The 13,789-nt window shown below is 42.8% G+C and overlaps 1 protein-coding gene across 1 annotated transcript in view; it reads right to left on the bottom strand.

Moving 5' to 3' along the window:
• TMOD1 (tropomodulin 1) overlaps positions 1 to 13,789 on the bottom strand; it is a 64,340-nt gene that overhangs the window by 35,792 nt on the left and 14,759 nt on the right. The window contains exons 2-3 of the mRNA XM_003785154.3: positions 7,770 to 7,926; positions 891 to 1,010 (exon numbers count right to left, since the gene is read on the bottom strand). Coding sequence (XP_003785202.1) covers positions 891 to 1,010; positions 7,770 to 7,926 — 277 coding nt within the window. The remainder of the gene's footprint in view (positions 1 to 890; positions 1,011 to 7,769; positions 7,927 to 13,789) is intronic.

Raw genomic sequence — 13,789 nt, 5'->3', positions numbered from 1 at the left:
GGGGAGCCTCGGGTGTCAGATGAGGCTGGTGCCTGACCCTCAGGGGCAGGAAGGTGGCAAAGGGCGCTGAATATCAGGATAGTTTCTTGAGTTTTCAGGTGAAAATGGAGGGTGTGGGGCAATTATAAGATAGATGGGGGAGATCCCCTCATAGCCGGCTCTCTGAACTGATCACAGGCAAAGTACAAAGTTATAAAATCAGGTGACTGCTCTGAGTTCTTTGTGAGCCTCTCAAACCGGAGATGCCCAGGCCCTTTGTCTGTTCCCAAGTGGCTTGGGCAGGATTTGATGTAAAGGGCTAGGGAAGGGCCCATGCTGCTCTCCCTGGGACACATCCACGTCCCTCTGGGCTGGGGTCCCATGGCAACAACAGATATTTTTGTTGTGTGATAGGTGTGGGTAGTTTTATCTCTACTTTCCTTATTTTTTTTTCTTCTTGAGACAAGATCTTGCTCTGTTGCCCTGGCTAGAGTGCAGTGGTGTCCTTCTGGCTTACTGCAATCTTAAACTCCTGGGTTCAAATGATCCTCCTGCCTCAGGCTCCCAAGTAGCTGTGACTACAGGCCAGCTATGCACTGCCATGCCCAGCTAATTTTTTCTATTTTTTGTAGAGACAGGGTTTCACGCTTGCTCAGGCTGGTCTTAAAACTCCTGGCCTCAAGCAATCCTCCCCCTTTGACCTCCCAGAGTACTAGGATTACAGGCATGAGCCACCACACCCAGCCTCATTTTGGTTTGTCATAGGGGATTTTAATTTTAACACTCTTGGTCTCTTCCGATTCCTGTTAGAAACAGAGAGGGTGTACTTATTGAAATGAACCTTAAGGCCCCTGCCTGTGTGAGTGAAACCCTTCTGGAGAACATGGGTAAGCTTCCGGAATGCCCCTTACCTGCGATGTCGCAGAGTTCTGCATCGGAAGCATTGGCCAAGGCCTCCTCCAGCTCTGGCTCCAGGGTCACACTTTCCAGCACGGGATCCATTGGCTTCTGCTTGGGGACCCACACCTTTCCTGCAAACACATGGGGCACCGTCACGGAGGGGCTGCGTCGGCCCTGGGTGAACCACCATAGAGCCCTCTGGATCTCTCCACACCAAGAGTCCCTTGAGGCTTCCCCCTATGGGGACCAACTTCTCCAAAGAGCAGGAATCTGGGATCTCCACAACAGCACCCCTCACACTTGAAAGGAATGATTTTATGACTTAGTTAAAGCAGACTACTCTTTATTGAAAGCATTGGTCATGACTAAACAAATCTATAAATAGGGGAAAAAAGAAACAAAAGAAAAATATATAAAAAAATAATACCCTAACCATTTTGATATGAGCGAAAAATCTGTAAAGCTTCTAAACAAAATAAATAAAATACCCTCCAATTATTAAAAAATAAAAAGGGAATAAAAATGCATCCTTATCTCATGGGTCATTACATTTTTAAAGCGTCAGACATAACTGAATGAGGGAGTCAAGAGGCACGCAGGAGGTTGGTCACAGCTGTGTCTCCCAACAGGCCTAGGGAAGAGCTTAGAGTGCATCCAGCTGACGGAATCCCAGCAGTAACTACAAAGGATGATGGAGATTGCTACTTACTATGAAGGAGAATGCCTGAGATAAATGTTGTGTGACAATGCAAGTTTTCAAAATAGGATGGACAATTTGATTCCACTTATAAGAAATTATATATATACATACATACATATATATACACATATACACACATATATTTGCTTATTTATGTGACAGAAATTTATCAAGCCCTTCCTACGTACCAGGCACCCTTCTAGGGGGTGGGGGAGAACAGTGTTAGGAACCCGCAAGAGCTGCCAATTCAATGAAAGGAGACAGATGATAAACAGAAAGGAATCAGATTCTATTAAACATTATGGAGGGGGACACAGCAGGACAAGGGCCTTGGATGAGGCTGGGGTGAGGTAGGCACTGCTGTCTGGGGAAGAGTGGTCAGGGAAGGCTTTATCGAGACGATGGCTATGACCGGAACATGACAGAAAGGAGGAAATGAGCCTCCAAGATCAGGAACAAGATAAGGATGCCCACTTTTACTACTGCTGTTCAACATTGTACTGAAAGTTCTGGTTAGAGTGAACAGACAGGAAAAAGAATAAGTGAAATCCAAACTAGAAAATAAGAAGGAAAATCATTTCTGTTCACAGATGACATGATCTCATATGTAGAAAACACTAAATTTCTACACACACACGCACACCATTAGAACGAATAAACAAATTTGGGGACATTTGCAGGATACAAGATCAATATATAAAAACAAGTGGTGTTTCTGTACTCTAGCAATGAACAATCTGAAAAAAATTAAGGAAACAATTTAACTTACACTAGCATCCAAAAGAATAAAATACTTGGGAAATAAACTTAAGAGGTAAAAGACTTGTACTTTGAAAACTATAAAACATGACTGAAAGAAATTTAAGAAGACTTAAATAATGGGAAAAATATTCTGAGTTCATGGATTGAAATCCTTAATATTATTAAGATGGTAATGCTATCCAAAACAATCTACAAATTCAATGTAATCCTTGTAAAAAAAAAAAAAATACAATGGCCTTTTTCACAGAAATGGAAATCTAGGCCTCAAATTCATATGGAAATGCAAAGAATCACAACTAGCCAAACAATCTTGAAAAAGAACAAAACTTGAGGACTCCTACTTATTTTTAAAACTTACTAAGAAGTTACTTACTAATTGATGTGGGACTGGTATAAGAACAGACATATAGACAGTGGAACAGAATTTTGAGTCCAGTAATAAACCCAGACATGTATGGCAAACTGATTTTCAACAAAGGTGCCAAATCTATTCAAGTGGTGCTGGGACACCAGTAGATATCCAGACATGAAAGAAAGAAGTTGGATCCCTATCTCATACCAGATACAAAAACAAATTCAAAGCTCAGTGCCTGTAGCTCAAGCAGCTAAGGCGCCAGCCACATATACCAGAGCTGGTGGGGTCGAATCCAGCCGGGGCCTGCCAAACAACAATGACAACTACAACCAAAAAATAGCCGGGCTTTGTGGCGGTGCCTGTAGTCCCAGCTACTTGGGAGGCTGAGGCAAGAGAATTGCTTAAGTCCAGGAGTTGGAGGTTGCTGTGAGCTGTGACAGCACAGCACTCTACTCAGGGTGACAACTTGAGGCTCTGTCTCAAAACACACACACACAAAAAAAAAAAACCTAATTCAAAAGGGAGCAATGACTTAAACATAAGAGCTAAAATTTTAAAATTCTTAGAAGAAAACGTAGGCATGAGTTTTCATAACATTAGAAGTGGTAATGGAATCTTAAATACAACAACAAAAGCACAAACAACAAAAGAAAAAATAGATCAGTTGGACTCCATCAAAATTTAAAAGTTTTGCGCATCAAAGAACACTATCGAGAAAGTGAAAGGACAACATACAGAATGGGAGAAAATATTTCACAAATCATAAGTCTTATAAAGGCCTAGTATCTAGAATATGGAAAAGGACTTCTACGACTCAAAAATAAACAGACAAATAACCCAAATAAAAAACAGGTGGAGGACTTGAGTAGACATTTCAGCAAAGAGGATATACACAAGGCCAACGAGCATATGAAAAGGTGTTAACATCACTGGTGGTTAGGAAGATGCGAATCAAAACCACAATGAGATACCACTTCACACCCATGAGGATGGCTATAATCAAAAAACTAAAATGGAAAAAAAGTGTCGGCAAAGGTGTGGAAAACCAGAGCCCTCATGCATGGCTGCTGGGAACACAAAGTGGTCAAGTTGCTGTGGAAAAGAAGTCTGGCGGTTCCTCAAAAAAAGTAAACATAGAATTACCACATGTTTCATCAATTCCACTCCTAGGGGTATCCCCTGATACCCCTAGGAGTGGAAAACAGATATTCAAACAAACACTTGCATAGGAATGTTCAAAGCAGCACTAATCGCAATAACCCCCCAAAGGTGGAAATAACGGAAATGTCAGTGGATGAATGGCTGAACAAATTGCAGAATATTATTCAGTCATAACAGGAAGAACTGATACATGCTGCAACATGGATGCATCTGGAAAACATTATGCTGAGCAAAAGAAGTCAGACGCAAAGTCCCATGTTGTACAACTGCATCTGTAGGAAATATCCAAAATATGTAAGTTTATAGAAACATTGGTGGTCACCAGGGGCTGGGGGAAAGGGAGTGGGGAGCAACTGCTTAATGGGTACAGGGTTTTATTTTGGAGTGATAAAAGCATTTTAGATCTGATAGAGGTGATAGTTGCACAACACTGTGGATTATTCACTTTAAAATGGTTAATTTTATGTTATGTGACTCTTACTTCAATTAAAAAAAAAAAACACACACACACACAACCTAGCTTACTTTTAGCTGTTGATGGAGAATTGCCTGTAGGTAGTGAGGATGGAAGAAGGGACGTGGTTAAGGGACCAGTGCGAGGGGCAATCATTTAGTTATCACATTCAAACATTCTAACCAGTAAAACAAGTGGCTTGGACCAAGGTTGTAAGATGGAGGTGGGGAAGGAGCAGGAAGTACATGGAGAAATATCCAGAAAAGTCTTCACTAAAATGAAATTAGTGCTTATTTTCTGTGGAGAGAATTACTTTGTTTTATTGTTTAAATTGTTTACAGTAAGTATTGATTACCTGTCTCAGCAAAACACATCATTTGGGGAAAAATGTATATGTATCATAACTTCTACATTAATATCAGATTCCAGAATAGGAGAAAACAAACACACAAGAAAAACAGAATGCCAAAAAGAGGAAGTCAAGTATGAAAAGGACTGGTGCAATAAACTAAGATGACCCTTCAGTAAATATTTAAGACCCCTGGTTTAGTATGCCCCTAAAACCGGTACCTCCAGTGAATATGGTGACTCTAAGACACTCTAAGAGGAACCTGGACTTCCCTTCATCTTGCTAGTTGGAATGTGAATGTGATGACTGGAGCTTCAGCAGCCATGAAGACCATGAAGACACAGACATGTTGCAGGGATGGCAGAATGAAAAGCTAGAAAGCATCTTGATCCTTGATGCCAAGGAATATGCCTTGCCAGCCCTGGAATGCCTAAGAACATACAACTTCTTGACTAAGTCTCTATTATTTTTATATTTCCCCCAGCACATACAACCAAATCTAATACTAATAAAAATATTCTGCATGGAATGATGTCCCCCACTTGAATGAGAACATATCTCTCTTTAAATTTCTCAGTACTTCGCACCAGTTTATGGTTCTTCCTATGTTCTATTGGGTCTTGTGGTATGGGGGGCTATTTCCCCTCAGCCCAGCTCTAGGCCCAGTGTGGGGAAGGGCTCAGCAGGAGCTGGGCTGAATGGCCCTAAGCCCACCAGTCAGAGCTGGAGGGTCTCCTGCCCCACTGTCTCTGAGACTTCCACGTAGCAACCCATAAGAACTCTAATGATCATCATTTAAATGTCCATAATGATGAATCTTTTTAGGCATGGTGCTATATGGAAATAGAATGAATTCTAACTACTCTATGGCTTTTCATGAGGGCAGGAGGCTGGAGAGCTTTTCCTGGCTCTGGGCAGGCCAGCTCTCTGTGGTGGGGAAGGCAGGATTGGGCTGTGTACTGTCCAAACTCCTGTCCCCATCCCACACATCATGCTCTAGGTCCTCCTCCGCATGGGTGTGGGTTCCGGAGGAAGTGGATGCCATCAATGACCATCCACCCAAGTCTGCTGCCCAACCCATAACCCACCCACATCTTCATCACCTCTCCTGCTACCTGCTCCAGGATGCCTCCAGATCACACAATCCTTTCAAAGTTCTAAAGTTCTGTAATCCAGACACCCCTTGGGCCTTCCCAACCTTCCACCAGCTTTTGGTGAAACCTGGACTGAGCTCCAATTTCACGGTTTGAACTGACTCAAAGCCCTTCCCATGACGTCTACTCCTTCATTTTATTATTTATTAAGCAGCTACTTTCTACACGGAGTACCCCCCACGTCTGTGGTTGGCATTTCTGTACCCCCCACAGACATGCCCCATGTCTGTGATTGACATTTCTGTACCCCCCCACGTTGCATTAGTACCTCAACCCATAAGAACTCTAATGACCATCATCTAAATGTCTGTAATGATGAACCTTTTTAGGCATGGTGCTATGTGGAAATAGAATGAATTCTATATTCTCTAAATCCCCTTTAACTAGACAGTTCTGGGGAATGCAACGGGGTACAGAAATGCCATTAGCAATGCATTAGCAATGGAAGGTGCTAATGCAACGGGGTACAGAAATGCCAACCACAGACATGGACCCTTGGCTCATCCTGCTTACATTTTTTTGGAGTGGGGAGAATGGAAGAGATTGAAGAGAAATATTTGTTGAATGAAGGCATTAATTCTAATTAAATATTTATTAGGGGCCTTCCATATGCTAGGGATTTCTGAGGTGCCAGGAATACGTGTATAAGGAAGGTCCTTGTATGCTAAGGAAGTAGCCCACAAGGTTCATTAAACATTCACCTAATTTTAACTCATTCATTCATTCAGCAATTCCCTACCCAACCCCACCATACTCCAGCCCTGGGCTGGGTCCTACAAGTAGCAGATGAGCAAAAACAGCTCAAGTCATTGTGCTCAGAGAGCTAACAGGCTAGGGAAAGGGACAGATGGTAAATAAGAGATACTGACAAGACGTGAATTGCTGTGAAGGACACACACAAGCTCCTGAGATGGAAAATAACCAAGGGGGAGCTAAACCAAGTAAACAGCGACAGCTTCCCTGAAAGGAAAGACAGAATGGTTGAGACCTAAAGGATAATAATACCTAACACTTACATCGCATTTACTGCATGCCAGATGCTGTTCTAAGTGTTTATAGGTATCTTAATTCACTTAATCCTCCTAACAAGCTCATGAGGCTGGTAATATTACTTTCATCACTCCCATTTTATGAACAAGGAAATGGAAGCACAGCAGGGTGAAACATTTCCTTACACACAGTCAGTAAGTGGTAGTTCCAGCTCGAGGCTGTTTCTACTCATTATACCTTTTACAGGGCAGGAGGATCCTGCCATGAAGACAGCATGGAGCTGGGAAGCAGGACCAGCATTCCAGGCATGGGGAGTATGTGCAAAGGTCCTGAGGTAGAAAGGAGCTTGGATAGTTTGGGAACGGAAGGAGGTCTGTGGGGCAGCAGGGCAATAAGCAAAGGAGAGGGGGCACAGAGGAAGGCAGATGGCTTTGGAGGGCAACAGGGAGATCTGCAAGGATGGAGGATCAGGGAAGGCCTCTCTGTTCTCCAGGGCCTTCTGGATGTCTTGCCTTAGACTGGAGCAGAGGCTGGAGAGAAGGATTGCTGCAGCAGCCAGAAAGAAGAACGGTGGGGAAAGAGCAGAGATAGGCTATCTCTTATTCCTGATTTGCACAGATCAGTCTTTGTTTAGGCCTCATGTCTTAATATCATTATTAATAGTTCTTTCATTCTCAAAAGTTTCTAGATTTGTACGAAAAATAATCAGAACAGTCTGGTTAAAGGGAATTTAGAGAAAAGTTTTGCTAGTCTGGGTGGGTCTGACTCTTTCCTCAGTCTAACCCCAAATTTCACTAAATTTACGCCATGCATCAACGCTTTTGGAGTTGGGTTAGTTTTTTGACTAGGTCAGAATGAGGACAAGGAGGCCCAGTCCTAACTGGCCCAATACAGGGCATGGCATACACTGGCATTCAATGATGCGTGAGGGACGGCATAGTCATTAGAGCAACACTGTTCAATACCTCGTTTCTCCCCTGTGTAGGGGACCAGATCTTCTCGGTCCTTAAACTCCTTTGCTTGCTTTTCCAAGTGATCCAAGAGCTCCTCTCTTTTAAAGGGGCCTGTGGGCGCCTTGGTGGTCTGATCCTTCTGCCTCAGGCCTGCAGGCAGCAGTGCATTCTACAGGGGAGGTTGTGGGGGGCAAGAGAGAGAGAGAGAGAGAAAGAGAGTGGTCAGCCGCAGAAGACTTGCATTGCTTCAGAAACTCATCACTGGACAGCAGGAATCTTAGAACTTATAGAATTCATCCTAGTCCCTCGTTTTACATGCAAGGGATCTGAAACCCCAGGACGGGCAGGGACATGCCCAAGGTCACACAGTAGACAAAGGGCGGAGAGAAGCTAGGACTCAGGTTTCTCCAGCGTGTCCTTGCCTTTAACGTTTCAGGGAGTGAGGGGTCAGGGCAGCTGACTCATTACTGAGCACAGAGGGTGCTCAAAGAGCACCTGTTAAGTGATGAATGATTAAGCCGGTGTTTGGACACATGAAGATATTTACAGCAGTTGAGTTATCAAGTAGTTGGACAAAGCAGCAGCCAAAAGGGGTTTGACTTAGGGTTCTGGATGCAGAACAGGCAGGAAGAGGCTGAACCAAAAAGTAAGCTGGAGAAAGGCCTTGGGAGGGATGCGGTGGGCGGGGCTCAGCAGAAGCGGGAGGTGGGCTAGGCACACTCGCTCAAGCTGCCACCCCTCCCAGCCCAGTCACCGCCTTCTTGCCTCCTGATGGATCTGTGCTCAGGACACACTGATTGTTAAATGTTTTGAACGTCACCCCTGGAGATGGGTCTCTCAAGAAAGATAGCATCGACTAACTGTTGCTTTCTCTTCTTCAAACACAGGCAGGCTTCTGGATGTGGGCTTACTACTAAAGCAGATTGCTAATTAGGAATCTAATTTGATTAGATTTGGATTTGAATCACCCTAACGGGCTTGACTTTAACTCACTCCCAGTGTCTTAAGGAATCCAGGAGGTTTATAGCTGCAAGGATGTTTAGAGATCACCTAGTGCATACACTCCCCCGTCCCCTTTGAGGCCCAAAGAAAGCAAGAAAAGAATTGCCCTGAAAGTTTCTGGGACTGAAACTCCTTTGACAAAACCAGGGTTGGTCTTCAGATGTGGGGGAAAGGGCAGTGATTTCTAATCACTGTCCCCTCCCTGCACCTTTTCTTTTGGAGCTGAGGCAGGTATGGGCAGAACCTCACCAACCTCTTGATGTACCCCCAAACCAGCTAAACTGGAGAGTCATCCCACCTCAAATCTTTGTACCATCAAAATGCATCTCTTTGGTCACTTGCATTCCAAATCCTTTTCTGAAAGTCGCCTGGGTGAGGGGAATGATGATCAGGCTTATGAAGATAGCTAGATGGCTGCAAGATTGGGAGATCGGGGTGCATCACCCCCAGCCCCAGCCTCTGGGAGGGCTGTAGGTGAGCAGGGCCCACCCAGCACAGTGCCAGGACAGATAGGGGCTGTCAGTGGGGTAGTGGCAGTGGTGTATATGCAAATGGATTTGAGCCACAGTCAGGAAAGACATTGGGAGCTGGAGCATTTTATGATAGAACCACCAGTATATAGAGAATCAAGCCTTGACAAATTTGGGGTGAAAATCAGGAACGTAAGTGATGCCACACACATCCTGGTTTTCCTTAAACAGCAGGTCTCAGAGATTATCCACCATGACAGGCAGGACAAGTGATGCTCCCAGGTGAGCCAGGCTTCCTTGAGCATGTCCCAGGTTAGATGGGACTTCCTGTGGCTAGCTGTGTGTGCCCACTCTCTCTCTCCCATGGCAGGGCACTTAAATGAGAGAACACTTCACTGCCTCACCAACATCAACCTGCGATTATCCATATGAATAATCCAAATTCTGTTACATATCTGCATCTCACAGTTGACCCCATATCTGGCTTAAGGCTGATTTGAAAAAAATGATGATCTAACTATACGATCTTGGGCAAGTCCCCTAATCTCATTGTGCCTCAGTTTCTATGGCTATAAAATCTGAATAATGATAGTTCCTCTTTCATAGAGTTGTTGAGAAAATTAGACAGTTTTGGGAGAATGCTTACCACGATGCTGACCCAGTGAACACTCAAACATGATTACTTATTATCTTTTCTTATTTTTTATTTTGTTCATTTTTTAAATTACTTATTATCATCCTTCTTGTTATATAACCAGATAAAATATGTTTTAATAGGAACTTGGTAGCCCAAATATGTGTGTGTGCATATATTTAACAGGGAATGTATTGAACAAATATATCTTAAAATTCAAAAAACTAAAACACAAACATAAAATGAATTAAGCACTGAAAGCAAGTGCCCATACTTTCCCAGCAATCTCCATTAACCCAAGGGAAGGCCTATAGATTTTCATCACCATCAGTAATTTTGATGGTAGTAAGGTATTGAGTGCATTCTGGTCTGAGAGAAGCTCAGTATTGTGATGGGAGAAATACAAGAGGTCATAACTGAAGGGAGGAAGAGTTTGCAAACTCATACCTGGTAGAGGCCATTCATTTAGTTCCAAATGGCAGGATTTTCTCTACCTCAGCACCGTGCCCATTTTGGGCTGGACACTTCCTTGCTGTGGAGGCTGTTCTAAGTATTGCAGAGCCCCCTGGTTGCTATCACGTAGATGCCAGTAGCACAGCCAGGTGTGACAACCAAGCATGTCTCCAGACATTGCCAAATTTCCTCTGAGGGGCAAAATTGCCCCTGATTGAGAACTATTGCCTTAAACCAAAGGCCACATAATTATAGTAGGGGAATAAACGTGTTTTTAATGTATTTCAAAAATATTACTTATATAGCAAGAACATATGGAATCATTAACTTCAATATATTTTTTTTGAGACAGTCTCATGCTGACAACATTTTCCAAAGAAGACCTACAAATAGGTAGAGTGCTGTGGATCGTCGCTCACGGCAACCTCAAATTCTTAGGCTCAAGTGATCCTCTTGCCTCAGTCTCTCAAGTAACTGGGACTACAGGTGCCTGTCACAATGCCCACCTAATCTAATTTTTCAATTTTTTAGTAGAGATGAGGTCTCAGTCTTGCTCAGGCTGTTTTCAAACTCTTGAGTTCAGGTGATCCACCTACCTTGCCCTCCCAGACTGCCAGGATTACATTCATGAGCCACCACACCCAGCCTACTTAAATCTTTATTGAAAGCAGTTAATTTTTTTTTTTTGAAACAGTCTCACTTTGTTGCCCTCGGTATAGTGTTGTGGTGTCACAGCTCACAGTAAACTCAAACTTTGGGGCTTAAGCGATTTTCTTGCCTTAGCCTCCCAAGTAGCTGAAACTACAGGCATCTGCCACAATGCCCGGCTATTTTTTTTGTTGTTGCAGTTGTCATTGTTGTTTGGCAGGGCTGGGCCAGGTTTGAACCCACCAGCCCCAGTGTATGTGGCCAGAGCCCTAGCTGCTGAGCTATAAGTGCCGAGCCTCAAAAGCTTTTTCTAATAATTCTTAGCTTATCAATTTCTTTAAAGTAAATGTTCAAAATACATGTATCAGCCTCATTAGGAATTAAAATTTATTTTCTTTCCATTATTTGGTATATTTAACAAGATATCACATGACTTTCAATTAAAACCTAAGGCTCTTGTGTATTTTTAAACTCCTGATTATTTATCACTTTAACTTATTTTCAAAGATAGCATGTGATCCCACACTATATCTAAAAATTAACTCAAAATGAATCAAAGACCTACATGTAAGAGCTAAACTATAAAACCCTGGGAAGAAAACACAGGCATAAATCTTTGTGACTCTGGATTGGGTAATGGTTTCTTAGATAGGCTATCAAAACAAGAAGCTCCAGAAGAAAAAACAGATAAATTGGATTTCATCAGAGCTCAAAACATTTGTTCTACAAAGGACACAAATGAAAAGACAACCTGCAGATTGGAAGAAAATATTTATAAGTCACAGATCTGATAAGGGTCTGTTATCCAGTGTATATAGATTTCTTATGACTCAATGATACAAGGCAAACAACTCAATTTAAAAATGGGCAAACGATCTAAACAGACAGGTTTTCCAAAGAAAACCTACAAATGGCCAAAAAGCACGTAAGGTTATACTTAACATCATTGGCCATCAGGGAACTGCCAATCAAACCAGAAGAAGATGCCATTTCACAGCCAGTAGGATGGCAATAATCAAAAACACAGCTAATAACAAGTGTTGGTGAGAATGTGGAAAAAACGGAACTCTTACACACTGCTGGGAGGAATGTGAGGTGATGCAGCCCTTTTGGAAAACAGTCTGGCAGTTGCTCAAAAAGTTAAACATAGAGTTACCATAAGATCCAGCAAATTGCACTCCTGTGTGGAAAAGCATTGAAAATGTTTGTTCACCAAAACCTTGTACATGAATGCTCATAACAGTATGATTCATAATAGCCAAAAGAATAGACAAGTCTAATGTTCATTGACTGATAACAGACAACCCAAAATGTGTTAGATCCCTGCAATTGAATATTACCCACAATAAGAAATGAAGTACTGCAACTTGAACAAGCCTTGAAAACATTATGCTAGGTGAAGAAGCTAGATACCTAAGGACATGTATTCTATGATTCTATTTATATGAAATATCCAGAATAGGCAAATCCAAAGAGAAAGAAAGTACATTAGTGGTTGCCTAGTGCTGTGGTATGGACTGAAATGTGTCCCCCCTAATTATACGTTGAAGCCCTAATCCCCAGTGTGACTGCATTTGGAAATAGGACCTTGAGGATGTACCTAACTTTAAATGAGGTCCTAAAGGTGGAGCCCTGATTTGATAGCATTCAGTGTCCTCGTAAGAGGAAACACCAGAGAGCTTCTGCGACACTGCCTCCCATTTCCCAGCCAGTCACCATGAGAGGACACAGTGGGAAGGTGGCCAGGAAGAAGGCTTCACTGGAAACTGACCCTGCTGCAGCTTGGTCTGGGACTTTCCAGCCTTCAGAACTGTGAGAAAGTCAGCGTCTGTGGTTTAAGCCGCCCAGTCTGTGGTGTTTTGTTACAGCAGCCTGAACAGACTGATACAGAAGGGAAGGCGGGGAGGAAAATGAGGGCTGACAACTGCTTATTGTATCAGGTTTCTTTTCAAGGTCGTGAAAATGTTCTAAAATGATAGTGATAGGGGTCCAACTCTGTGAATAAAGCCCATTTAATCGTACCCTTTAAATGGATGAATGATAAATGAAAAGCTGTTGTTTTTTAAATGGCATATGGGACCTAGGGAAGAATTATATAAATGGTTAATGCACTAACAAAACAAATGGCCTGGAATGCTGAGGGGAAGGCTCCTCACATGCCAGTGGCTGGCAAATATGCCAAGACTGGCCGGGCTAGAGCTGCCGAATCTCAAACGGTGCCCTGTTTCCCAATGTGATGTGCCTAATTACATAAGTTAGGCATGGAGGAGTTGAAAGGGTATGAAAGTACTGCCTTAGATCTCTCATGGCGATTAGGGCCGAATGCAGACTATCCAGTGAGGGAAAGAGTCCCCACAACCATCCTGCTGTTGGCTCTGACCAGGAGAGTATCTGGTGATCGTGTCTGTAGAAATGTACCTCTCTTTCCTTTATTTCGTATTCAGTCAACAAACATCCACTAAATGAGTCCTGTGTGTCCAGGCAGTATGCTAAGAGGTGGGGTTCTGACCCTATTAAAAAGCTCTTTAATTTGGAGTAACCAGAGAGATGGGAGGTGAAAGGGGGAAGTGGAGTAAAATGAGAGAGGAGTCTCAATTTCACATGGTTATTCACTAAACAAATAGTCATCAAGATCCTAATGGGGGTCTACTTTACTAAATAGCAGAGAAAAATCTCTAACTAGCTACACATTACCTGTAAGAATATAGTTTCATGGTGCCCAGGGGAAGTTGGAATTGGTTATCCCTTAAGGAATTTAAATCTCATTCTTCTAATCTTAAAATGTGCACAGGGTATATTTGCTGGGCAAGTACTTTCTTCATTAT

Source organism: Otolemur garnettii, unplaced genomic scaffold, assembly GCF_000181295.1.
Source record: "Otolemur garnettii isolate 467f Iridium unplaced genomic scaffold, OtoGar3 scaffold00014, whole genome shotgun sequence".
Taxonomy (NCBI): Eukaryota; Metazoa; Chordata; class Mammalia; order Primates; family Galagidae; genus Otolemur; species Otolemur garnettii.
This window is presented reverse-complemented; position numbering and strand designations above follow the sequence as displayed.